This window comes from Sardina pilchardus, chromosome 16 (assembly GCF_963854185.1).
Source record: "Sardina pilchardus chromosome 16, fSarPil1.1, whole genome shotgun sequence".
Classification (NCBI taxonomy): domain Eukaryota; kingdom Metazoa; phylum Chordata; class Actinopteri; order Clupeiformes; family Clupeidae; genus Sardina; species Sardina pilchardus.
Window position 1 is genome coordinate 16,789,021 of NC_085009.1, and position 27,002 is coordinate 16,816,022.

General features: G+C 41.8%; 1 protein-coding gene across 1 annotated transcript; it reads left to right on the top strand.

The window, feature by feature from the left end:
- Positions 1-18,246: 18,246 nt before the first annotated feature.
- LOC134059543 (Fc receptor-like protein 5) lies at positions 18,247-25,923 on the top strand. The gene is made up of 17 exons (XM_062515988.1): positions 18,247-18,307; positions 18,572-18,850; positions 19,221-19,508; positions 19,619-19,897; positions 20,627-20,914; positions 21,025-21,303; positions 21,994-22,266; positions 22,356-22,643; positions 23,239-23,604; positions 23,716-23,991; positions 24,164-24,421; positions 24,863-24,958; positions 25,069-25,093; positions 25,184-25,320; positions 25,446-25,499; positions 25,605-25,655; positions 25,862-25,923. Exons 1-17 carry the CDS (start codon positions 18,247-18,249, stop codon positions 25,921-25,923), a joined length of 3,360 nt encoding a protein of 1,119 aa, XP_062371972.1.
- The last annotated feature ends 1,079 nt before the right edge of the window (positions 25,924-27,002 follow it).

Consider the following 27,002-nt stretch of genomic DNA (forward strand, 5'->3'; position numbering starts at 1 on the left):
ACAATATCGACAAAGTTTTTGCACATATTTGTAATGGAAACGCAGCTAGTGGCATATTTCCCGACATTACCTTTTCAATGAGGCTACATTGTTAAATAGTGAAAACCCCGTTATAATCACCCACTTTGAGTATTGGAGTTTGTGATTGTGCATCTTCAGTTTTAACTTGACACGTTCGAAGCTGCAGGTGTCAGCCTACAGAATTGTTTGCATAAATAAATTGGCATTATTAGAGGCAGCTGCCAGCGAAACCTTTTTGTCAACAGTGAGTTTTTGAATTATGAATCCACTGTAGGGGAGAGCAGGGTCAATTGAAACACTTTTCAGTTTAACGTCTTTTTCAAAACAGGTGAAAGGGATACAAATAATGTTGTCATATGATCAACAACTCACATGTGTCCTCTCTTAGTTACCAGTGTAATTTCATATACACCTTGAGTGATCGCGTTGTTTTTTAACTTTGAACGTAAGTTGTCATTTGTTTCAATTGACCCACCCAGTCGGGTCAATTGAAACACATGTGCGGGACGAATGAAACAGCATATTGTAAACAGAAACCATTGACTTTACTCTAGTTTTTATGAAACATACCTAACAACATACTTCTGTACTTGTCATGGCTAAAATTTCACCTGATTCTTCAAAATATAAGTAGGTCAAAAAATGTATTTTTCCGTGTGCGTCAATGTCGAGATACGCGTTTCGATTAAACTCACATTTCTTCATTTTATACCATGCTGATGACTACATTTCCATCTAATTTACTTATTTCCCGTTGTAAGCCTTGTTGAGGGATTCACAATTGATCTTCCTCTTTTATTTTGAAACATTTTTTTTTTTTTTGCATTGATAGTTCGGGACGATTGAAACAACTGTTTCAATCGTCCCGACAGTGCTAACTAACACTTAAACATATTTTGCTTCTAAACCTCAAAATGCTGACATTTAACACTTTCAGACATGTTTAAGTAATGATTCATCTCTCGTATGGTCATGTGATCATTGCATGAAACGATAAACACGAGTTGTGATCACAAAAAAATTACCGCACATAAGATTTTACTTGCCGGTGTCAAAAACAGGTTTGCGGGGATAACGTTGGAATTCGATGACGTCATGGCACGAGATTTCCCGTGGTTGGCAAGTCTTGTGTGTTGAACAAACTGACGACATATGACATTTCAGATGTGCATGGTTTTCGAGGAAATCGCTGTGTTACTTTCGTCCCACGTTTCAATCGACCCGGCTCTCCCCTACACACCTCAAGCAAACCTCAAAGCAAAAGTGAAATTCTGTGAAGTCAATTCTTTCCTGGAAATGTGATGACACACCATTTTACCATATAGGCTGTTCTCCATTCAATTCACCATGCTAAGATTTTCAAAATCAAAGACTGGTTTGTGTTCTTTCTGGATTTAAATGGAATTCAGAAGGTCAATGAGAAAGTCCATGTTCCACGTTTTCATATCAACCTAAATTAAGGAGGTGGTGGATCAGTCTGGTTCTTTTTTAAATAAATCACGGCTCTTTCATAAGGTCGCCTTGATTTCGAACTCTCCGAGGCGGATATGGAAGAATCCGCGTAACACAGAGGTGTGCAGTTTTAGTGCATAAAAAAAGCGCGAACAGGAGAATTCCTCCCATTGTGAATACAAATGGATTTGTTTCATTTAATATCCAATAAAATGCATACAAGTAATGGGATGTGTTTAAGACACTTTAAGGAAAGCATGTATCAAAAGTATGATCTTGAGTTGATGACAACCCTCCTAACTTCTAACTTATTTTCTAGATGAAGAGGAGAGATATGAAGATATGATTCCCCCTGACACCCAAGCAGAGGAACATGTCTAACTTTGAGAACAAGAGAGGGAGGGAGAGGTAAGAAGAGGCCAAGAAAATGTCAAAATGACTATGTGAATGTTGTGCTCTGTGTGGCATATGAATTGAACAAAACTCTGTTGTTTTAGATGGCAGGCTCAATCTGCACAAAGCTCTGTCTACGTGTTACCAAAGACTCAGGAATTCTATAACATCTCAGCCAGCAATGCCTTTGAGTTCTGTTGAAAATGTATGAATTACTATGAGATCTAATAGAATTTGATAAATGTGTGTTCTATGTATATTTCAAAGAGAGCATTCCCCCAAATGATGCCTTGTGTTGACAGTGTCTTTCAAGTGGATTTTTAGTTTATCTATGGGATCACATCATTATATGGGAGGAGCACTGTAAACATTTTTGAGTACATTTGTAATTTACTGAGTGTCATGAAAACAGAATACTTTAATATTCAGAATAATTCAAGGTGGAAGCAAATTAGGTCAGATTAACTGAAAGAATACTAGAATATTTATATTTTTGTGAATTTGTACAGGATGTCTTTTTTTACTAGGACTTAACTATATTATATGTTTGAATACTTTTAATCACTTGTATTTGAATTTAAGATATCTTCATATTATAAAGTGTGAATAAAGAGTGAAGAAATATTGACTGCATTTGAGCACTGACTACATCCTCTTGTCAGTTAGACAGAAGAGAATATTTGAGGGCACAGATGAGGAACCTGCATAGCTGTAACAGTTAGTTCTCACACCACAGATAAATGAATTAATTTCAATTTTTGAACATGTATACAGTCCAAAGAACTGATATGCAAGAGAAGCTACAATTGTGTCAGGACAATATGATGACAAGTAACACTTCATGTGTGACCTCATCTTAAACCCAACAACCCAGTGCCCCACAGCTCATAACACCATGGAGAATGCAGATCCATTTGATGGAGTCCCCGATGAGCGCAGGATTATGTGGCTCAACGTTCAGCATTGCTTTTAGCAGGACTGGAAAGCAAGCATACAGTACATCAAATCATATAAAACATAGCATAAAGCATGACATAAAACACTACATTTAAAAGTAAAAGTACTCATCTCTTTAAAGTCTTTATAACACATTGCAATTTCAAAAGGTTCACATAGTTCTCAGTTCTCAAATAGCACTAACAACAATTGATAGCATTCTGTTGTTATTCCTTGTGAACTTGAACTTGAGTATTTGCACTTATACCCAAGTATTGTTAAACAGTGGCGCATGTTCATGAAGTGGCCCTGCACACAGTTTCTTTTAAAAACCCAATCCCTGTCTCCATTTTTACCACTAAGCATGTGAGGGGCCACAGGTTTTACCATCAGACATTTTTTATTGAAACTGTGGTTTAGTGTACTGGTCTCGACAAAAAAAACAAAAAAACCCTAACCCTAACCCAAGTAAAATTAGAACATGTCCATTCCTGTAAGATACAACTGTGAGTGTGTCCCATCAACATCATACGAGCAAATTGTACAGTGGAAATGCATCATTGTGTATCAGTGTCTGTAGAGATTATCAATCAGTAGTAGTACATAATACAGCGAAAAAGGACACAGGACTGGAAATTCTGAAAAATGTGTGCTTGCTAGAAATAGAACCGCCATCTGTTTTGCAGGTGACACGCAAGCGTGTTGGAAAAGTTTCCATTCAAAAGACACAGTGGAGAGATGTTTAATTGGGGCTGTGGCAGCATTGCATCAGACACGTTACTAGTGTGAATAAAGATAGAAATCGCCACACAGCCGACATGCAACGGACATGCAGCAGACACGCCATGCTCACCCCATACTGCAGTCTGCAGCCAGCCTTAGCACCATATTTGGATCAAAAGGAATTCAGATACTTCAGAAAATTCGCACAACATGGTGTAGTGTTTGGGCATGTGTGCAGTGAAGAGATGTGGCAAACACGAGAGCTATTCTAAGTGTCAACCCAAGTTGATGACATGATGCTTCAGCATAGTGTGTGACCTCACTCTAAAACAGCAGAGCATGAGAATGTTCCAGATCTGGCCCAGATGTTGGGAACACCCCTCAGATGCAGTTGCAGTTATCCAACGTGCTGAATTGCTTGGAAGGCATGTGTTGGCACCCCTCAGGTGTGGGAGCTGTCCAGGGTGCTGAATTGCGTGGTTGACTTGGGTACAGACTTTTGCAAAGGCGTGCTTTGCCCATCATAATCTGTTCTGGGATGTTTAGTATATTGACATTCATGTGAATTAACCTTGACACCAGTGAACCACAGAGCAACTGAACTGACAGTAAGCACTTGCCAAGCAGCCACAGACCAATGACTCCAACCACTGTCCTCATTAGCTTTCCTCGTCTTAAAGGGCCAGAGCTCACTTCCCCTTTAACGCAGTCACAGGCTTCAACACAATGATCACTCATGATGCAGCTTCATCTAGCTTCTTAGGTCAATACATACAGTGCCAGTCCTCTCTTCATCACACCCACCTGACCCTTCCTGCAACATTCAAACTGACTGATTTTCTCCTACACACACAAACATTGAAACAGGCTTACAAGCGCACACACACACAGGCACTAGCTTCTAAGTATTACAATGCAAGACAAACAAACACCACTTACACTTCATGGCCCCCCACAATCTTTCTCCAGAGGAACACAAGCAGTAACTTGTTCCCTGATTGGCTAAGGGAATAGTTCACCATACAAATAGAACTTCACAGTTTCAGGTGTTGTGTGGCAATATCTTACTAGCAGACTTTCAATGAAATTCCATTGCAATAAGAACACACTTGATAGACGTCAATCAAAAGCACACAGAATAGTGTTTGATTTGTGCTATTGAATTTAGAAACTTGTTGGTTGATTTTGTTTTTGTTTCTTTTTAATTTGCTATTCGTCAGAGCACTCCTTTTTCCTGCACTTTTAATAACTCCACCAAAATCTGCCTCTAAGTCTGACTGTGTTAGCTTAGCCAAGCATAATTCACTGGTGGGTTAGAGCCATTAGCCTAGCTTAGCATGATTCACTGGTAAGTTAGAGCAGTTAGCGTATAGCTAAAAAGAGAGCTATAGGCCAACCAGTCTATTTTCCCAAAGATGGGCCAAGGCTAAATTGGTAGGATTACATGTGGCCTGCTATTTTCATAAACGGACATTTCACCCTTTCAGACAACATCTACAGACACAGAGAGAGAGGAGTGTGACCAAGATGCTTATGTTCACATAGTTGTGAAAATGGACCTCAAACACCTAATGTGAAACCAAAGATGACCGTTTGTTAGTAACAAGCAAAACCTGCTGGGGCTCTTCTCCAAAGTGTTACTTCCAAGTATCATGTTTTGTAGAAATTGCATGAAGTACGAGTACGGATAGGAAACTTGTGCATATGTGTTGGTGGGGGGAGACCAAAATTACTCAGGAGCCAGCCACTAAAAAGTCTGAATGGCTGTTTTCTTTTCTTTCTTTATCCCTTTCTTGCCATTTCTTAATCACTCAATCCTCTCTCTGTTCTCCATATATGTTCTATAATATATATTACTGTTATAATGTGCACAATAAGAGGAGGTGAGAGGTTGTGGTTTTGCTCTGGTTTCCTGTGAGCTGTGTGTAGGGTGGGCGCGCACGCATTTCCTTTGTAGACAACATGAACAGAGAGTTTTCTAATGCAGTGGAGGTGGTTTTTAGCAGATCTGTTTCCCTTGATTCCTCATTCACAGAAGCTGACTGCACAGAATATCACACATATACACAGACACAAATGACATTACAATAAAACAAAAGATCTCCACACCAAAGTGCATGTTGAATGCATTCATTGTATTGTGAATTATTGCTTTTATGTATATTACAAATGCTTCCCCTTGAGAGGATCTGGGTGACATACTAGTGGTGTAGAACATTAGTAGAAAAACAAAGTTTTAGCAGCGGATCATAACATGAGAGGTTCAGGCAGTCCTCTTGTCCAGCCCAGTATCACAGATGGCACCTTCCTCTAAGCCGTGCTGAAATATAATAATGTATCCACTTATATTGCATGTTAACATGTCAGCTGTTGTGAGCATCTGATTTGATCATCAGCAATAATAGATGTTGTTACTGTTGATGTGCAAATAGAAATGTTGTGACTTCTGGTGCAAAGCAATCCAAATCTCACATCTCTCGCATGCTTCCTCTGTCACTCCAGCTATATGAGTATTGGTACATATTTGTTCTGCTGTTTCAGTTCCTTGTTCTGTATGCCTACAGCTCCTGAATATTATTCAGAGGAAGTCATTAATTGACACTTATTTGGAAAATTAGTTGAATATTGTACAACAAATATGTAAAAAAGCTCATATCTACAGCTCATATTATAACGAATGACATACTGTATGTAGAGCGTTTTAATATTTCACAATAGCATAAATGAACCACACTGTACATTTTTCAATTGTGATCGGAGTGTAGTTTTTAATAAAGCTGGTTTGGTTCTTAACCAAAATACAAGCCCCCCCCGATTCTGTGATTGGGTCCCTCGCTGAGGTATACCCAAGCTACACCCATATACTCTCTCTCTGTCTCTCTCTCTCTCTCTCTCTCTCTCTCTTTGATGCTCACCAACCAGTTCTTTCTTTTGCTTTCTTCACCGCAGCTCTCCTCCCTTATTCTCTGGGGGAGGAGGTGGTTTGAGTTTTGCGAGTCTCTGTCTCTCTCTCATCTCACTTCAACATATCAGTCTCTCAGTAAACCGACAGCACACAGCATGGAGCTCTGTCTTCTGCTAGGTAAGTTAATTGTGTGTGTTTGTGTATGTACAAAATGTGTAGCGAGGGTTGATCTGGAAATGTCTATCCCTATACCTTTATCTATATAAGTGTGTGTATGGATAGACTCAGAACACATTAGAATCTTTCTCCAAATGTCACCATCTTTCATTCTTGGCATTGAGCGCATAAACAACTGTGGATCTGCTCATGCACACATGTTCTGTTGTCTGTCCATGTTGTTGAATGATGTAAAGAAAGTATGCAAGTGCAAGAGTTAATTAGGCCTACTGTAAATTGTTATGGTTTCTTTCCGTCATTGAAATATTGCCCTTTTATATTATTTTAATCTACTGTAAAGGTTAAGTGAATTGACACGTCTGATTATTGTCCAATGCTAATTTTATAATTCTGATACAATGACAGGAAGAATGGTTTCAACCACAAGTCACATGTCTGAAAGAGTTATGATTTATTTCATGTATGTCTGATAGAAACACTGCTGAATGCTCACACCACACCACAGCTTGCAGGCAGCCTTAGCACCATTTGCTACCATATTTGGATATGTATAGCATGTAAAAGAGGACTGGATTGTGTGAGAAAAGACCTGCTATGTGTGAGAATCACCTAAAAAGTATTAGCCCAGGATGATTATCTGTATTAACTCAACACCCCACTTTTCTGTTAGAGGTAAGAGAATATGCCATGGATGTGCCATGGATGAATATTTTTGGTACAGTGTTTGGGCACGTGTGTAGTGAATAGATGTGGCAAGCATGAGAGCTTTTCTACGTGTCAACCCAAGTTGATGACATGGTGCTTCAGCATATTATGTGACCTGACTTTAAAACAGCAGAGAATGAGAATGAGAGGCATAAAGAAGAGCTGATGCTGGTCTGGGCCAGATGGTGGGAACACTCCTCAGATGTTGCAGTTATCTATTGTGCTGAATTGCTTGATAGGCATTTGTTGCAGCATGGGTCTCAGGCTCTCAGAATGGCTTGCTCTCCCATCATTACCTCTGCCGGCATGTGCTTTCAACAGTGCGTTCATGTGAATTAGCCTTGAGCCCAGGGAACCGCAGATCAACTGAAGAATAGAATAGAATATATACTTTTTTGATCCCGTGAGGGAAATTCAGTCTCTGCATTTAACCCAATTAGTGAACACACACAGCACACAGTGAACACACAGTGAGGTGAATCACACACTAACCCAGAGCAGTGAGCTGCCTGCTCAAGGGCACTTTAGTTGTGGTCTGGTCAGGGATCGAACCGGCAACCCTCCGGTTACAAGCTCGAAGCCCTAACCAGTAGGCCATGGCTGCCCAATATATAGATATACAGTAGGGAGCATTCGCCAAGCAGACACAGACCTCAGTGACTCCAAATGTTGACCCTGTGACCTTTCCTCTCCTTAAAGGCCAGCACTCACTTCTCCTTAAGCGCTGTCACAGGCTTCAACTCACTCATGATGCAGCTTCATCTAGGGGGAGCGTGCCTATGTTCCCATAGCCCTATGTTTCCACAGCCCTTTGTTCCCACATATGTTCCCAAAGTGCTACAGTATGTTCCCACAGCCATATGTTCCATTCCATCTTTTCCAAGGTTTTTTTTTTCTAAATTAGGTCCTACAGATGGTACGGGTTGAGAATGCTCCTTTCATTCCCGCACATCGGGACTCCCGAAGCATCGGGAAAACTGCAACCGCAAGGGGGCAACATAGACCGCCCGAGTTTTCGAATGTTTACAGCCTACCTCACAGCTCTCTCACTCGACGTAGCCTAACTCAGTCAGTCCAGCAGAGATGCCAGAGCAACGTTTTGGTCAACGGAGAGGGAGAGAAATGCTCCGCATATCCGTCTCATTTAATCATTAAAATGAAAGTGATTGGCGAAATTAATCAAACGACGTTTCAATAAACCATTGTTGAAATGAATGAAAATGGTTTTAGAAACCTATAGGCCTATCAGAAGGACTATTTCCTTCAATTCAACCTGAAATAGGCTACTCGAAAGGCAACCTTAGATTAATTCATGAATTCATTACGGTTACAAGACCGCATTTCCGTGAATAGGCTATTATTGTCAACGTCAAGGCGAAGACGAAAGAGATGGACAAGATGGACATTTTGGCAACATTTACATGCTAGGAATACTTAGAAATGTGTAAGCTATTTTAAGACGGAGGCTTGTTCATTTTAACCGGCGACGTTTCAAGTACATTTCCCGAATAAAGCCTTGGAGAGTTCACACCCAGCTGTGGCGCAAGTGGTTGATGCATAGGTATCGTATGCCAGCGACCGGGGTTCGAAACCTAGTCGAAGAACCACTCCGGAACCCATCAAAAGAAAATGCATCGATTTATTAAAAGAAACGAAAGACTTCCTGTTTTGAGATTCTTTTTATGTTTGCGATGTCTGCTGAAAAGAAAAGTTAATAGGCCTATGTTAATTCGTGGTTCAGCGCGCACTCACACACATTTTTACATTGACATAGTGTCGGGCTCAAGTGTCGTGTCGTCCTCAGTGCCGCATATAGGCTATAATGTAGGCTAGTGACCTGGTTAGACGAGTGTGGGGGAGGGGGAATGATCGCACAAGACAATAATGCTCTTCATGAAATGGATCTCACAGGCGGCTGTCTGTTTTTAAATGTAGCCTACTACACCACTTGCGAAATCGGACGTGGCACATAGCCTAATTATTAGGCTACTGGATAGCAAATCCATAGACTTTGTTCATCCTATATCCTTAAAATGAAAGTGATGACTGGCGAAATTAATCAAACGACGTTTCAATAAACCATTGTTGAAATGAATGAAAATGGTTTTAGAAACCTATAGGCCTATCAGAAGGAAATAGCCTTCAATTCAACCTGAAATAGGCTACTCGAAAGGCAACCTTAGATTAATTCATGAATTCATTAGGCTACGGTTACAAGACCGCATTTCCGTGAATAGGCTATTATTGTCAACGTCAAGGCGAAGACGAAAGAGATGGACAAGATGGACATTTTGGCAACATTTACATGCTAGGAATACTTAGAAATGTGTAGGCCTAAGCTATTTTAAAACGGAGGCTTGTTCATTTTAACCGGCGACGTTCAAGTAGGCTACGGCGACGTTCAAGTAGGCTACATATGCCGAATAAAGCCTTTCGAAATTCACACCCAGTTGTGGCGCATGTGGTTGAAGCATAGGTATCGTACGCCAGCGACCGGGGTTCGAAACCCAGTCGAAGAACCTCTCCGGAACCCGTCAAAACAAAATGAATCGATTTATTAAAAGAAATGAAAGATTTCCTGTTTTAAGATTCTGTTTATGTTTGCGATGTCTGCTGAAAAGAAAAGTTAATATGTTAATTCGTGGTTCAGCGCGCACTCACACACATTTTTACATTGACATAGTGTCGGGCTCAAGTGTCGTCCTCAGTGCCGCATAGGCTATAGGCTATAATGTAGTGAACTGGTTAGACGAGTGTGGGGGAGGGGGAATGATCGCACAAGACAATAATGCTCTTCATGAAATGGATCTCACAGGCGGCTGTCTGTTTTTAAATGTAGCCTATTACACCACTTGCGAAATCGGACGTGGCACATAGCCTAATTATTAGGCTACTGGATAGCAAATCCATAGACTTTGTTCATCCTATATCCTTGGCGGAGATAATAATTAGGCATATCAAATTAAAAGCACACTACGACAGGTATACTTGTGTGATCACGCAACACAAGAGAGCATTTAGCGATGGGACAGTTGTGAATGAGTGCTTAACACCCTGGAGTCTAAATACCCCCGGGGGATTTGAAAAACTGTTCCAAACACACATCTCAATCTCTGCTTTTATCATATTATAGACACACCTTTAGAAGCCTTTAATCAACTCGTTTTCAAATATATAGCCTATGTTTTAAGAGAATATGGCAATGATAATGGCACTTTCTAAAAACAATAAATTCGTAGGATTTGTCCTCTCACCTGCAGCAGGCCCATTCAAAAGCCCATCCACCTAATTTGCATTTGAAAGAGCCAATCACTAAAGTGACACATTTAGTCTAGCCTACTTTATTAGTTTTTTTTGACCCCTCTAAATTGCCTATAGTACTACGATAATGGAGGAAGGGCTGCCTAACTGTTCCCCCTAAGAGTTTTTTCATAAGATAAAATGTTTACTCTATTTAAGTTTAGGATTTGGTAGACAAGACAACCTCGGAAAAGTTCTTCAGATAAACAATGTTTTATTGAATTAAAGGAAAGAAAATGTATCGCCAGGGTTTCGGGGCTTGCGAAGGCATTCGTTGATCTTATCGATGCAGTCCTTGCGGCCACTTCTCCCCATCGTAGGAAACTTTCTGCTTAGTGTTGACAAAGGTCTTGACGTTGTGTGGCAGTGCTTGCTTGCCCTTCGATCCATCCCAGTTGGTGGTTTTGCACCAGGCTCTAGTGCTCCTTTGTGGTGATGGCTCTGAAGAGCAGGCATCCGTATCTACCAGTGATGCGCGGGCTGATCCAAATCGAGCGGGCGACCGCGGTCACCCGCGGTCACCCGCGGTTATGGGTCAAGAAAAAATATTTTTAATGATATGCGGGTCATGTTTGGTGGGGTCGGTAAAAAAAATAAATTGTCATTTATATCGTACATAATTGTCTTTAGAAGAAAAAGACATAAGTTGCAGCATTCCCACTGAAACGCGATTCTATCCCCCACATTTTGTCACGAACATGTAGAAATGCACTTGTTGTTTCTGCGTAGACAGACCCTCGGCTACACTTGACAAGCAGTTGTGTTCTGTTCTCAGAGCATATGCTTTCTCTGTCTATGATCTGCAGCTTTTATCTCGAACTGCTGGCCTCTACAGAAAGTGGCAGAATCGTCTACTGAGCAGCGAAGTTGCCGATGCAATGCGTGTTTCTCAAGTCTGATAATTTCCAGCAAGATCGAATGGTATTATGGAAAGAAAAATAAACTAAAAGTTTCCCAAATCAGGAAATATTTCTTAATTTAATGTCATCAAGGCATATAGCCTACAATTGGTATGAGCATGCAATATGTGCGTCCTTGCGCAACTTATAGGCCTAGTGGCTCGTTGGAAAGCCCCACGTCTGCTCTTCCCCACGTCGTGCAATAAAGGTTTCATCTCGCTGCAATTTATAATCGCGGAGCAATGGACTTTTGGTCCATTGATGAAGACGTTAATAAAGAGTTTCTTAATAATATTCTATGCCTGCATTTCATGCTTGGGAGAGCTTCAAGGCATTCATGTGAGGAACGGCTGAGACAGAATTTGTATAGGAAAATCCTAGGCTAATTATGTTCAATGTTGAGTCAAACAGCTTTAACTATTACTTATATATTCTTATGACGAAACGCGAAGAAAAAATACGAGGACTGACCATCTCGCCTCTCCGCGTTTCCCCCAATAGGCCTACCATGGCGACAAAGAAATAAATATGATTTGACATTTTAATGTTTGTAGCGCGCCAGTTTACCCAGTGTGTGTGCATTGAGTAGTTCCTTAAAATACGGAACAAAGAGCGTCCCGTAGGCTATCTGTTCAATACAGAAGAAGACTTTAACTATTACTTATATATTTCTTATAACGAAACGCGAAGAAAAAATACGAGGACTGACCATCTCGCCTCTCCGCGTTTCCCCCAATATCATGGCGACAAAGAGAAATACATATGATTTGACATTTTAATGTTTGTAGCGCGCCAGTTTACCCAGTGTGTGTGCATTGAGTAGTTCCTTAAAATACGGAACAAAGAGCGTCCCGTAGGCTATCTGTTTAATACAGAAGAAGACTTTAACTATTACTTATATATTTCTTATAACGAAACGCGAAGAAAAAATACGAGGACTGACCATCTCGCCTCTCCGCGTTTCCCCCAATATCATGGCGACAAAGAGAAATAAATATGATTTGACATTTTAATGTTTGTAGCGCGCCAGTTTACCCAGTGTGTGTGAATTGAGCAGTTCCTTAAAATACGGAACAAAGAGCGTCCCGTAGGCTATCTGTTTAATACAGAAGAAGACTTTAACTATTACTTATATATTTCTTATAACGAAACGCGAAGAACAAATACGAGGACTGACCATCTCGCCTCTCCGCGTTTCCCCCAATATCATGGCGACAAAGAGAAATAAATATGATTTGACATTTTAATGTTTGTAGCGCGCCAGTTTACCCAGTGTGTGTGCATTGAGTAGTTCCTTAAAATAGCCTACGGAACAAAGAGCGTCCCGTAGGCTATCTGTTTAATACGGAAGAAGACTTTAACTATTACTTATATATTTCTTATAACGCTGGCTGTAGGCGATTTCTATAACCATTTTCATTCATTTCAACAATGGTTCATTGAAGTGTCGTTTGAATAATTTCGCCAGTCATCACCTTCATTTTAATGATTCAGTGAGATTAAGGAGTCGACTATTGACGGATATGCGGTCTTCATCATTAAATGCAGTTGAAACTTTCTGCCACCTGGTGGTTGTTTGGGTACATTGCCTTAGCCTCGAAAAAAATCGGCTTGACGCACTGCGGGATCTCTTCGGGAGTCCCGCGGGAGAAGGTGCATTCTCAACCCGTACCCACTGTATGTTCCCAACTTCCCACAAATATGGTATGTACTGTATGAAGTACTGCAGTCAGGTGTGTGTGTGTGTGTGTGTGTGTGTGTGTGTGTGTGTGTGTGTGTGTGTGTGTGTGTGTGTGTGTGTGTGTGTGTCCTTGCGCGCACGTTTTTGGCTGTGTTTGTGTGAGTGGAGTGCGCGCGCGTATGTTTTTCAGCGATTGCGCTTAGCGTTAGTGTGTGTGTACATTTCCCATGTGTAGGATTAAATAAAGTCTTGTCTTATCTTATCTTCTTTCTTCACCTTAAGCTGGTGACTATTTTGGGGATTGGGCCGAGTTTTGTCTCAATTGTTTACATGGGATAACGAGAAGCAATGAACACCTCACGACCACCGCCCAATTGATCAAATGAAAATGAAACCTGTTTGAAATCCCGGTCGCCCCTTGTGAGGCTATCGCACTGTTGAAGCCGTGTCACGAGCCGATTTACCTCAACCTGTCACATTACACACATGCCAACACAGATAAGAAGAGAAAACAAGTAGCATCTCCCACTTCGGCGGCTTCTTTTTCTTTTTCACATTGCAGTTCCAGATACAAGAGTCTGACGAGTCGTGTATGGACGTACAGTGTGAGCCGTCAGACCAGCATCGGTGCGTGTAGTGTTAGAACAGGAATCGTGAGCTGCGTGCTGTAAACCCCTGCAATTCACGCGTAAATTATGAGCAGCAGCTGAATACCGTGATTGAAAATAATCGCAGTGTCTGCTCAGCTTTAGTGCTGCTCGGAGATGTCTGTCAATCAATTGAAGCATTAAGGCCCGATCACATTACAGGCGCTGCGCTCACCGCTAGGTTGAGATAACGTTCTACGATTTTTGTTGCTGTTACCGCTCCTATTTCTATGGTTACTGCTGGGCTCCGCGCAAAAGACCATTCACTTACAGCGTGCCGCGGTCAAAGTTCAACATATTTCAACTTTGACCGCGGTACGCGCAACAGCGGCAAAGCGGTAGAATGCCGCCGGTGCTGCGCTTTGCTGAGCACAGCGGCAGACCCGTTTTTGCGCTCTCAACCCATTGAAATTAATGGGTTTCATAGCGCATGCCGCCTGTAATGTGATCGGGCCTTTAGGCGCATGCAGGTGCATGCCAAAACAGGTATGCAGCACTAATCAAGAGTGTGGCCAGTACAACCTGTGTATCTTAAAGAGTATCCACCTTATTCGATTCGGTAGGTCGATTCCCCATACAAATGAAATATGTACTGAGGGGAGAGAGAGTCTTTTCACTCAGAGAACAAAGGTTACAACATAACCAAACATTGTATTGACCTAAGACTGTATGATGGACAACATTAATTTAACACAATCTTGACTAGTATTTTACATCAATGTGCTTGCTGGTTGTGCTTTCTGTTTTAGGAATAAGAGTATCTCTGTTTCTTTGTGTTCTAGTGCTGAGCTTGTGCTTCTACGCTGGACATGCTGAAGGTGAGATTCATTCTGATTTCATGTGCCCTAATGGGGTCAAAGATCAATGATCAAATTCTGTCCAAAGGATAGACCTCTGAAGTTCGCCTACAAAAAAAGCTACCATCTTTGCACAGTATAAGGAGATCAGGTCTCTTTTGATTTTTAGTATGGGAAAATAACATAGGGATTTATCACACCTGTTAAACTCTCATGGGGATGATGAAATTGGAAATGCAGACATTTGCAGACAATCAAAGTGTGTAGCCTTCACGTACCAGAGATCACAGTATCCACTCAAAGGCAGAGGACACAAAAGTGTGTTGAGGAAAACGTCTGCATTTCCGATTCCATCATCAGAGTTTACTTTTACCTTACTTTAAAAAATAGCATGCAAACCTATTGCCCTTCAAATTGCAGACTTAATCTGGGAAAACAATTGTTAGTAAAAATAGTTGTGTAAACAAATGTTTTCCTAGTGTAGTGCACTTACACTACTGAGAATTCCTATTTCACTGTTGTGTTCATGTGATACAGTATACATAGGGTGAGATAAGGTAAATTGGGACACTTTTTGGTAGATCACAAATAAAACTATTTAAAATGCCAAACAGGGTGAAAGTGAAGACTTTTATCACTTCATATGAGTCTTAGCAACATTTCTGTGCAGAAAATATGCTTCCAAATATAATATTTTTAAAGATATTAACCTTCAAAGACCACAAGACACCATACCTCAGACCAAGAAAGTGTTCAGGTAAAATGGGACACTCGGTCAGGTAAAATGGGACAGTCAGTTTAGAATTGAAAAATGTGCAACAAATTGTAGAATAATGACAATGTTTATTTGTATTTTTTAATCATTTAATGATAGTGTTCAGATGTGTGTGTGTGTGGGTGCGTGTGTGCACAAGCACAAGCGTGCAAGTGTGTGTAAGTGTGTGTGAGTGTATGGGCCTACTTTGAGTGTGAAAAGGCTAATATGCGGCTAATATGCTAACACCTTAACGCTAATGGCAAATGTAATGTAAAAGTGTCCCATTTTAGCTGATTTTTTTGTCCCAATTTGCCTGATGCACACCAAAGTCACTAAAATTCATTTTCCTTAAAAAGTAAAGGACATAGCCCAAAAGTTTTGATATTAATTTAAACCTCTCATGAAATAGCATACATTTCATGAGAGTTTTGTATAATATTGTTTTTGTTTCAACTACAATATCCTTATGATCATTAAGACAGAATCGGCTTGCCATGGGGCTTTCCTTGCAATTATTGGGTCCACTGATGTTTTTAATCTTGGCACCTCCCATTTCTGATACTTTAGACCAATCAAAATGATTTTATTTGGTAAAGGACATATGTAGTGACAATATAATGACATGTTTTCTGATTGGCAGCTAATATTTAAAGAGATAAAGGTCTAAAACCAACTTTGTCCCATTTTACCTGATGTCCCAATTTACCTTATCTCACCCTACATACATACAGTACATACATGCAGATTTAGTTCTTTATTCAGGATGCCTGTATTAAGTTGAACTTTTTGACACAGAAATACAACCGTAGGGGTGTGTGTGTGTTTTGTGAGGTCCGAGAAAGAAACCAGTGAGTTGTTGCATCAAAGTTGAGACGAGTCGTTATCTAAAGGCCTATTTGGACGGGATTAGTTTTATGGGGTGACATTAGGTAAAGTAATAATTACCAGGTAATGTAGTCCCGTCCGGACGCGCCATGTCAGTAAACATAACGGAGTATGTCGGTGACATTTACAGACACTTTTACCTTCCGTAAAACGGTCTGGAAAAATTACCTTAGGTAATATTAATCCCGTGCGAACGCGACCCTCTGTAAAGATGTCTGTAATATTTCGTCACATCCTGATTGGAAAACAATTCCACCATAGTCTGAATGAAAATATGACATGCTGTGCAGCTCCTAATAGGACGTTAGCTAGTTTGCCTATTAGCTTGATATTGTTAGCCATTTCAAACTACTTATGGCATAACATAAAGCTAACGTTTGCTAGTTTAACCAACTTGTGTAGTCTTTCAAATCTGAAAATGCCGCACGTACCTGACGCAAAGTATCACGTGCACGGCGACGAAGATGTGACGGCAGAACGTAAACGTAGTTACTCCTCCCATGTCAAGTAAAATGACAGAGATGTCTAGTCCCGTCCGAATTGGACATTTATATTACAGAGGTCATTTGATAAACCTGCATTACTGTACGTCCCCCCATAAAACTAATCCCGTCCGAATAGGCCTTTAGCAACATAACAGTAGAAAGCGTCCTATCCTACTGCACTTGGTAGTGGAGGGGAACAGGATTTTCAACATGCTTGATGGTACTCTGGACACTTACAATGCTGTCTTTATGAACTTGACTGGACATTTTGTGAAGTCACAGAACATCCTCTATCGGTGGCTGGAGTTCAGACAAAGATGTCAGGGCCCTGGCGAGTCTGCTAGGCAGTTTGCAGCAGATTTAAAAGACGTAGCCAGTCTGCAGTCAGTGTCGTTCATCCAGCCATTCACAGAAGTTGCAATCACAGCGCTAGTTGCCTGTTGTTGCATTTGTGCCACCTCATGCACAGCCCCTTTGAAAACAATATAAGGCTTAAGTTTAAAGCCATGCTCTTTGCACCTCGTCTGTCCAGAGTTGTTGGTGACACCATGTCAAACCACACTCCAGCCTCGTCCATGGCAATGATGTCTCTGTGCAATTTGTTTTTAGAAGTGACAACTTTGCCATTGGGGCCTTTTTGAGAAACAGTGGTAGGACGTCTCACTGATAATCCATTGCGCTCGAGAAATCTCTGTAACCAGCCCCTGCTATGAGACTCTTGTATCCATCATCACTCACAGAGGAGAATATTTCCAATGCTTTGTTTTTAATATTTTTTTCTCGACACTGTGATGCTTATCGCATACTGCAAAATTCTATTTTAAGCCCTGTTTCCAGCTCCAGGATAACTTTCTTCCTACCTCCACCTAGCCTGGCACGCCCTCCCAGTGACGCAACGCCTTCAGGCTTTTGCTGCTGGTCTGGTCAACTGCTCATTGAGAAGGATTTCTGAGTTCCCGAAATCTGCGGAACTGCCCCCTTTGGTCGAGAACCAATCAACTTTGAGCAGCTCCAACGGCTCTGGGTAGAGGCGTGTGCAAAGGAAGAGGAAAGAGTGTTGTTATTGGTTTAAACTCGGCAATCCGCTTTCTGACATCTACCAGTAGCAAATCGAGGCACTTAAAGGAGGCGGGTCAACCAGCGCTGGCAAGAAACCGTGTTAGCACAGGCTGTTGGTCAGACTAAAGTCTCGCAGAGCCTTTGAAAGTCGATGGTAATCAGGCTAACCTCCACCTGCAAGTCGAGTTCAGGTCTTGTTGGCTAACATCAATTCATCTTTTTGGCATCTGCGCCATGGGACCACTTGCTGCTTGATATCTGTGGTGAGCTGTACAATGTGCCACACCACAAGAGGTTCCTTGTAGTGGTCTACGACTTGCACTGCAAGTGGCCTGAGGTGGCTCCCATGGGTACGGCTACCTCTGCTGCTGTGATCAACTTTCTCGACCAGCTGTTTTCCCACTGGAGCTTGACTCATGCAATTATGGCGGACAATGGTCCTCAGTTCCAGTCCTTGGAGTTCACCACCTTCCTCGCCAGCAAGGGTGTTACCCATATCCAGATCGCCGTCTATCACCCCCAAGCCAAATGGACTGCATGCTGAGGGATACTCCCTGATGGCCGCACTGTCACAGACCCTCCTCCACTACAGAGCAACTATACCCACTCTACAACAGGGGTCTGCCCTGCGGCAGTCATGCTGAACAGGGAGCATGTGATTGCAGAGGGGCAAAATATGATAATCCTGGTACTTTGCTCTTCTGTTGTTTAATCTGCTGTGAAATTCTTCTTGTTTCACGTGTTTGCAGAGAGGCCCAAGGCTGCAGTGAGCGTGACTCCTGACAGCAGAGACATATTCAGCGGAGACTCTGTTACGCTCAGATGTGAGATACCAGAGGGGGGAAACACAGACTGGGACTACAGCTGGTACTTCAACAGAAGTCCAGAGTCTCCTGTAGCCACTGGTCAGCAGTACATCATCAGTTCTGCTACTGATCTCCACTCTGGTGACTACACCTGCAGAGGAACACAGAGAGGCACCACTCAGAGTTCAGACACCAGTGATGTGCTCACTCTGACTGTGGCAGGTAGAAGTGTTACTTTTTGCTCTTTTACACATTTAGGCTGTTATGCTTGTGCTTATGCTTATGTTTGTGCTATTTATTTTTTTTAACACACATCTAAACAATACTCAGTGAATTAGCCACATAAAAAAGGCATTTGACCACTTCACACTGGCCTTAATAAAGATGTGGCCCAACGATTACTTCTGGAAGTAAACTTTTTTGTGCTGTTGTTTGTTTGCATTTTAACAAACGATTCAAATGGGAACATTATGAGGTGCACTGATTTTGTATTTCTGCAAAGACCCAGCTGTATTTTTTCCCCATCATGATGTGAATTAAGTATTTGCTATTGTCATCTACTATACAATTTGGTTATTCCATCTGTTTCCAGAGCGACCCAAAGCTGTTGTGTCCCTGAGCCCCAGCTGGACTCCAGTGTTCAGTGGAGAGAGCGTCACTCTCACCTGCAGCATACAGGGAGAGTCCCCATCAGACTGGAGATACAGCTGGTACAGAGGAGACCAGCAGGTTCACCCACATACAGGCTGGAGTGACAGTGATGAATACAGACTGCAGTCTGTGCAGGAGGACCACAGTGGGGTCTACAGCTGCAGAGGAAGCAGAAGAAGAGATTCAAAAGTGTCTCATATGAGTGATGATTTAACTCTGACTGTTTCAAGTGAGTGTTTTATATTTTCATTGTAGAGGGACAAAACATGATCATTCTGGTACTGTGCTCTTCTATTGTTTAATCTGCTGTGAGATTCTTCTTGTTTCGTTTATTTGCAGAGAGGCCCAAGGCTGCAGTGGCACTGACTCCTAACAGCAGAGACATATTCAGAGGAGAGTATGTTATCCTCAGATGTGAGATACCAAGTGGGAGAAACACAGACTGGGACTACAGCTGGTACTTCAACAGAAGCCCAAAGTCTCCTGTAGCCACTGGTCAGCAGTACAGCATCAGATCTGCTGCTGATCTCCACTCTGGTGACTACACCTGCAGAGGAACACAGAGAGGCACCACACAGAGTTCAGACACCAGTGATGTGCTCACTCTGACTATGGCAGGTAGAAATGCTACTTTTTGATATTGTTTTATATTTTTTTGACCCTACTATTGCACAATGCTTTCAGCAATACGGGTCTAGCACAGACCTAGTGTGTTTCTCATGTTTCATTTTCCCCCCAGAATGACCCAAATCTGTAATTCTCTTCTGGTTTCATGCTGCTGTGACCCTCACTCAAGAAACATGGAAATGTTTCTTTTTTAAATTTCTGGGTAGTTATTTTAAAGGTATACTATGCAACGTTTTTCAGTTAATCAATTCATTCCATACTGTTATATATGATTAAATGAGTCATTACCGGTCGAACGGTGTTTTTTTGGCCGCTCTAGTGGTCTGTAGCGGTAAAACCACACTTGCAACTTCAGGAGACACCGGGCACGCACCCATGCTCTACTCCAGGAAGTGTCATGTAAAGTCTCATGAAAAGGCACGGCAGACTGACCGATTGAGGAGTTTTGTCAAATATACACGCTAAAGCTGTAGGGGAAGCTCTGCAGAGAAATATGCAAGCATAAAACGAGCGAAAATGAAAAGTGAAAGCGAAACCGGCGATGAAATCGCCAATCCTGCATAGTATACCTTTAACATTGATGTGGTTTATCTCATAACTGTACTTAATAAAATAGTAACCATGTTAGGGCTACTTTCTCCTATTGCTGGGTACGCCGCTGTCACCTGATGCACAGCACAGAAATCTGGTTCTAATGGTTCATGTGTTGTGTGTTTCCAGAGCGACCCAAAGCTGTTGTGTCCCTGAGCCCCAGCTGGATTCCAGTGTTCAGTGGAGAGAGCATCACTCTCACCTGCAGCATACAGGGAGAGTCCCCATCAGACTGGAGATACCGCTGGTACAGAGGAGACCAGCAGGTTCACCCACAGAGAGGCTGGAGTGACAGTGATGAATACAGACTGCAGTCTGTGCAGGAGGACCACAGTGGGGTCTACAGCTGCAGAGGAAGCAGAATTAAAGATGCAAAGGTGTCTCATCAGAGTGATGGTGTTAAACTGACTGTTTCAAGTGAGTATTTTCCATCTTCTTTGCAGAAGGACAAAACATGATCATTCTGGTACTGTGCTCTTCTATTATTTAATCTGCTGTTAAATTCATCTTGTTTCATGTATTTACAGAGAGACCCAAGGCTGCAGTGACCCTGACTCCTAACAGCAGAGACATATTCAGAGGAGAGTATGTTACCCTCAGATGTGAGATACCAAGTAGGAGAAACACTTACTGGGACTACAGCTGGTACTTCAACAGAAGCCCAAAGTCTCCTGTAGCCACTGGTCAGCAGTACAGCATCAGATCTGCTGCTGATCTCCACTCTGGTGACTACACCTGCAGAGGAACACAGAGAGGCACCACTCAGAGTTCAGACACCAGTGATGTGCTTACTCTGACTGTGGCAGGTAGAAATGCTACTTTTGCCATTTTCACATGTTTTGACTTTTCTATTATACTATTATACTTACAGGAATACTGGACTAGCACAGACCTATTGTGTTTTCCGCCCAGAGTGACCCAAATCTGTGGTTCTCTTCTTCATGTTGTGCGACTTTCGTTCCAGTAAAACATGTTCACTCCACATTTACTCCCACAGCTCCACCTGCAGCTACACTGACTATGACTCCACAGAGTCCTGTATTCACTGGAGAGTTAGTCACCCTGAGCTGTGACATAAGGTCTTACAGTGGCTGGACATATAAGTGGTATAAAGACACAATTTACAATGTTGTGTCAACAGAACGCACATTTACTCTTAATAAAGTAAGTGTTTCCCATCGTGGCAAATACTGGTGTCACGGAGAGAGGACAGAAAGACCAACATTGTCACAAAATAGCAACAAAAAAACTATTGAAGTCAGAGGTGAAGTATATTTACCATTGTTGCAATGCATATAAACTTCTGTAGTTAATAAAAAGCATTTATCTAGATAGCTGAAAGAAACCCGAAAGTAAAGTGTGTGTGTGTGTGTGTGTGTGTGTGTGTGTGTGTGTGTGTGTGTGTGTGTGTGTGTTTGTGTGTGTGTGTGTGTGTGTGTGTGCACATGTGTGTGATTGAGAGGTGTTTGACAATAACTCTCCTTCATCCTCTTTAGACTCCAAGCCCAAACTCACATTAAGTCCTGCCTACCAGCTCCTCACAGGAGACTCAGTGACTCTGAGATGTGAGTTGGGCGTTTCCTCTGGTTTGGTGTTCTACTGGTACAGAGACACACAGACCTCTGATCATGTGGCCAAGACTGATGTGAACTCCTACAGCATCAGCTCTGTTAAAGTCTCTGATGGAGGACAGTACTGGTGCAGAGCTGGGAGAGGAGACCCAGTCTACTATACTCAATATAGTGATGCAGCTGAGATAAAGGTTGCAGGTGGGTTTAGTTCATTACAAGGTTAGAGAGTGATTTTTAAGATTCAGTGGACATACATATTTAGTTAAATTGGAATTGTTCTTTGACAGACAGGCTGAAAGCCACCATTACCCTGAAATCAAAATGGACAGAGTTCTTCAGTGAAGAGGAGGTCTCTCTCAGATGTGACATAGAGAGTGGAGAGAGCAGTGACTGGGAGTACAGCTGGTTTAGGGATGGAGAGAGAGTTTACAGTAATAGAAGGAATATGAATCTTGTGAAGGAATATGAAATCCAACCGTCTCAAAGTGGTAACTACACTTGTAAAGGACAAAAGAAACATCAGAAGAAAAAAACATCAGAAGAAAGTGATAATGTTGCCATTACAATTTATTCTGGTCAGTATGTGTTTACTGTCCTTTTCTGTTTTGTCTTTATGCCGGCCTTATTAGTGGGCTTGCTGCAAGGCAAGCCCATCTATTGTTCTTCTTTGCCCACTTTTTAAAGACGCCTCTTCTCCTAGAGTGTTTGAGCTATCGACGCGGTACAAACACTAAAAAATCAGGCCCGATCCGTGTGTAGGTTGCTTGTTAATGTTGGATGGCTGCCAGTCGTCGTTTCCCCATTGAAATGAATGGGGGACTGTTCAGGCGTTTACATCACTGCCCCCTGGTGAGCAAGCCCACTCTTGCAGCTCCTCCACGGAGATGCACATTTCTAGTTATATTTATTCTATTGTTCTGTTGCATAGGTTATGAGATATGATATCATATATCATCTGAAGGCTGTGCTTTTGAAGGCTGTTGTGGTGTATCAAAAAGGGGTTGGTCCTATGCACTTTTGCAAACAACTGGTGCATCCATGGGACAAGTTCAATCTGATGGATATCGGAGCAAAGACGTTTTTAAGACTTAATTTTTAATGCAACTGTGTTGCTCCTGTATCCTTCATCAGTTGTGGTGTATCTTCCAAAACTCTATTCTTCTGAAGCAGAAAAAGCCCAGGCCCTTCTGAGTTCCCTCTCACAGACCTGGCTGACTGAAGGAGATGCAGTGACTCTGAGCTGTGAGGTTAGAGGCTCCACTACAGGCTGGAGATTCCACTGGTACAAGACTGCCCCCTTCAGGTCTGATTTGATTCATGTCACATATGCCTCCCAAACATCTGGGTTCCCACAAACACATGGAAACAAAGGATACTCTTTAGAGCCGGTCTCAAACAGCATCAGAGGAGCTGGAGGCTCCTACACTCTCAGCCCTGCTGCTCTTAGACACACAGGGGTTTATGTGTGCAGAGCAGAGAGAGGAGAGCCAGCCTATCACACAGAGTTCAGCCAACCTCAGCCTCTCTGGGTCACAGGTGATGTATAAATCTATATCTGTGTCCAGTACAGCATTACTATGTGATTTTCAGTCAATACCCTGGGTCTTTTTTTCTCATCACTTTGTTGCCCTTTTTGTACTTTCTCAGGTGTGTCTCTGGCCTCTGTGAGCACCCATTCAAACTGGTCCCAGATCTTTACATCTGAGTCTCTCTCCCTGAGCTGTGGGGTTCAGGGCAACTCTACTGGATGGACACTGAGATGGTTCACAGGCAGAGGAGGAGGATCCGAGTGTTCCACTGACTGGAGATCAGAAACAGGATCCAGCTGCAGCATCAGTTCAGCATCTCCATCAGACAGTGGAGTTTACTGGTGTCAGTCTGAGTCTGGAGAGCAGAGTAATCCTGTCAACATCACTGTGTACCGTGAGTTAATCGAATGTTTACATTATTTACGTTACATTATTTATGATATTCATTTTTGATATGGGTATTTGTTTTTCCTCCCATGTGGCGGTTCAGCAGACACTCATCAAACTCAGTTCATGAAGTGAAAAAACTGTTCAAAACCCCAAATGAAATCTGTTTCTTACCACAGATGGTGATGTGATCCTGGAGAGTCCTGTACATCCTGTGACTGAGGGAGATCTTCTGTCTCTGCGCTGTAGATATCGCCGTCAGCTATCAAACATCAGTGCTGACTTCTATAAAGATGGGACACTCCTGCAGACCTCCACCACAGGAGAGATGACCATCCCTGCAGTCTCAAAGTCACATGAAGGCCTCTATGAGTGCAGACACCCAGACAAAGGAGAGTCACCAGAGAGCTGGATCACAGTGAAGGTCACCATTATAGGTACTGTAGATGTGATTACTGTAAACAATCTCAACAACCAAAGCTTAATGACTGATGAGGTCATTGCTGATGATGCTCTCTTTCACTGAATCCTCACAAGTCTGTCTGTACCTACAGTACAGTATCAATCAAAACTCACACACAACAGGAGTCAAGTAATATGTGTTTCCTTTTTTTTCTTTTGAAATGGTCTTCATTATCCAGTATCTCTGTTCTCTGCACTCTCTCTTATGCTGATTACAGGTCTGCATGTACACACAAACACACACACACGCGCACGCGCACGCGCACGCGCACGCGCACACACACACACACACACACACACACACACACACACACACACACACACACACACACACACACACACACACACACACACACACACACACACACAAACACACACACACACAGATTTGGATGACTGCTGCATTTCTTTGTCAGATTCTGGATCCTTCCTCCTGGTAGCTGTGGGAGTGGTGGTGGGAATGTTCTTCTCCTTTGTAGTCTTCTGGCTGCATCGCTCCAAATATCTCACAGGTACGTAAAACACAACTGCTTAACTAACAACACCAAATTGTACATACAATTAAACCAACCAGATGGAAAATATGTGCATTTTCGAGACTTTTTTTTGCGTTTCACTGCAGGCCTATGTTTGACCACTACAACAGAGTGAGTAAAAGTCTGCTGAAATCCTTTCACTTCATCACTCATACATCATCACATTGTTCACTTAAATTAGAGATCTCTGTGTTCCTGTAGAGGCCAGCAGCAGCAGGACCTGAGAACCAATCAGAGTTCAGACCAGGACCAGAGGACCAATCAGAGTTCAGACCAGGACCAGAGTCAGTGTGCAGGAGGAGAGGGTTCTCACTCAGAGTATATGCCTCTGCAGAAGAGTAAGAATGTTTGCTTACAGTATGATAGCTGTACGTGGCCAAAGGCATTAGGTTTTTAGGTTGCCTCTCTGTGCTTCTGTCTCAAAAATGAACTGATTAGATTTTGGTCCTGTTCTTGCCCATAGGAACTACAGATGTCTATGACACTATAACACCCCTCTACATGCCACTGCAGAAAGGTCTGTATGTTCATATCTGGAAATATGATCTGGTTCCTAGAACAATATACTGTATATGGGAGTAATAATTATTCTTTTTCTCTGACTCATTTCTATATGACACAGGTGCTACGGATGTCTATGAAACAATTAAAACATCAAACAACTCTCAAGAAGGTATGCACAAGCTGCTCATCCAGTATATTTGTGTCGCAGTGCACAGTTGTGTAAATACGATGTGAATACAAATGGATTTGTTTAGTATAATATACAATCAAATGCAGACAAGTAAAGGGACGTGTTTAAGGTACTTTGAGGAAAGCATGTATCAAAAGTATGATCTGGAGTTGATGACAACCCTCCTAACTTCTATCCTCTTTTAGATGAAGAGGAGGGATATGAAGATATGATTCCCTCTGATACTCGAGCAGAGGAACATGTCTAACTTAGAGAACAAGAGAGGGAGGGAGAGGTAAGAAGAGGCCAAGAAAATGTCCAAATGACTATGTGAATGTTGTGCTATGTGTGCTGTATGAATCAAACAAACTCTGTTGTTTCCCTTTTAGAAGACATTGCCAAGATGACCCGCAATCTGCACAAAGCTCCATCTACATGTTACCAAAGACTCAGGACTTCCATAACAGCTCAGCAATGCCTTTGAGTTCTATTGTAAATGTATGAATTATTATGAGATATTATGAATTGATAAATGTGTGTGCTATATGTGTATTTTAAAGAAAGCATTCCCCCAAATGATGCCTCGTGTTGACAGTGTATTTCAAGTGGATTTTGAGTTTATGTATTTGATCACATCATTATGGGAGGAGCACTGTAAACTTTTATGAGTACATTTGTCATTTACTGAATGCCATTAGATAAAATCAGAATACTTCATTCCCGAAGGTGGCAGAAAATTAGCTCACATATTTTTGACAGAAAGAATACTATTATTATTATTATTATATTTCTATTTTTGTGGATTTGTATATGGTGTATTTTGTACTAGGACTTTACTATAATATATGTTTTTACACTTTTATACACTTATGTTTGAATTTAAGATATCTTCATATATTGTTGTTTGTATAGTGTGATTTGTATATTGAAGAGTGAATAAAGAGTGATGAAATATTGACTGCATTTGATCATATTCACTGACTACATCCTCGTGTCAGTTCTTCCTTAGACAGAAGAGAATATTTGAGGGCACAGATGAGGAACATGTTTAGAGATATCTGCAACAGTCAGTTCTCTCACTATATAGATAAATGTAATAATTTCCATTTTTGATTATGTATACAGTCCAAAGAACTGATATGCAAGAGAAGCCAAAAAAGTGTCAGGCAAGCATGATGACAAGTAACACTTCATGTGTGACGTCACCTCACTCTAAAACCAACAACCCAGCGCCCCACGGCTCATAACACCATGAAGTTCATAGTTGTACCTAAAGAAAGACAGTTGCTGGAGCATCTCTCAGGTACTGGAGCTGTCCAAGGTGCTGAATAGTTCTGTACCTGTGTA

Excerpts from the sequence above, each read along its gene's own strand:
- LOC134059543 (XM_062515988.1), top strand. The coding sequence starts at position 18,247 with ATGGCGGACAATGGTCCTCAGTTCCAGTCCTTGGAGTTCACCACCTTC. Across the intron at positions 25,094-25,183 it reads TGTTTGACCACTACAACAGA|AGGCCAGCAGCAGCAGGACC; the intron begins GTGAGTAAAAGT and ends GTGTTCCTGTAG. Across the intron at positions 25,500-25,604 it reads CTACATGCCACTGCAGAAAG|GTGCTACGGATGTCTATGAA; the intron begins GTCTGTATGTTC and ends TATATGACACAG.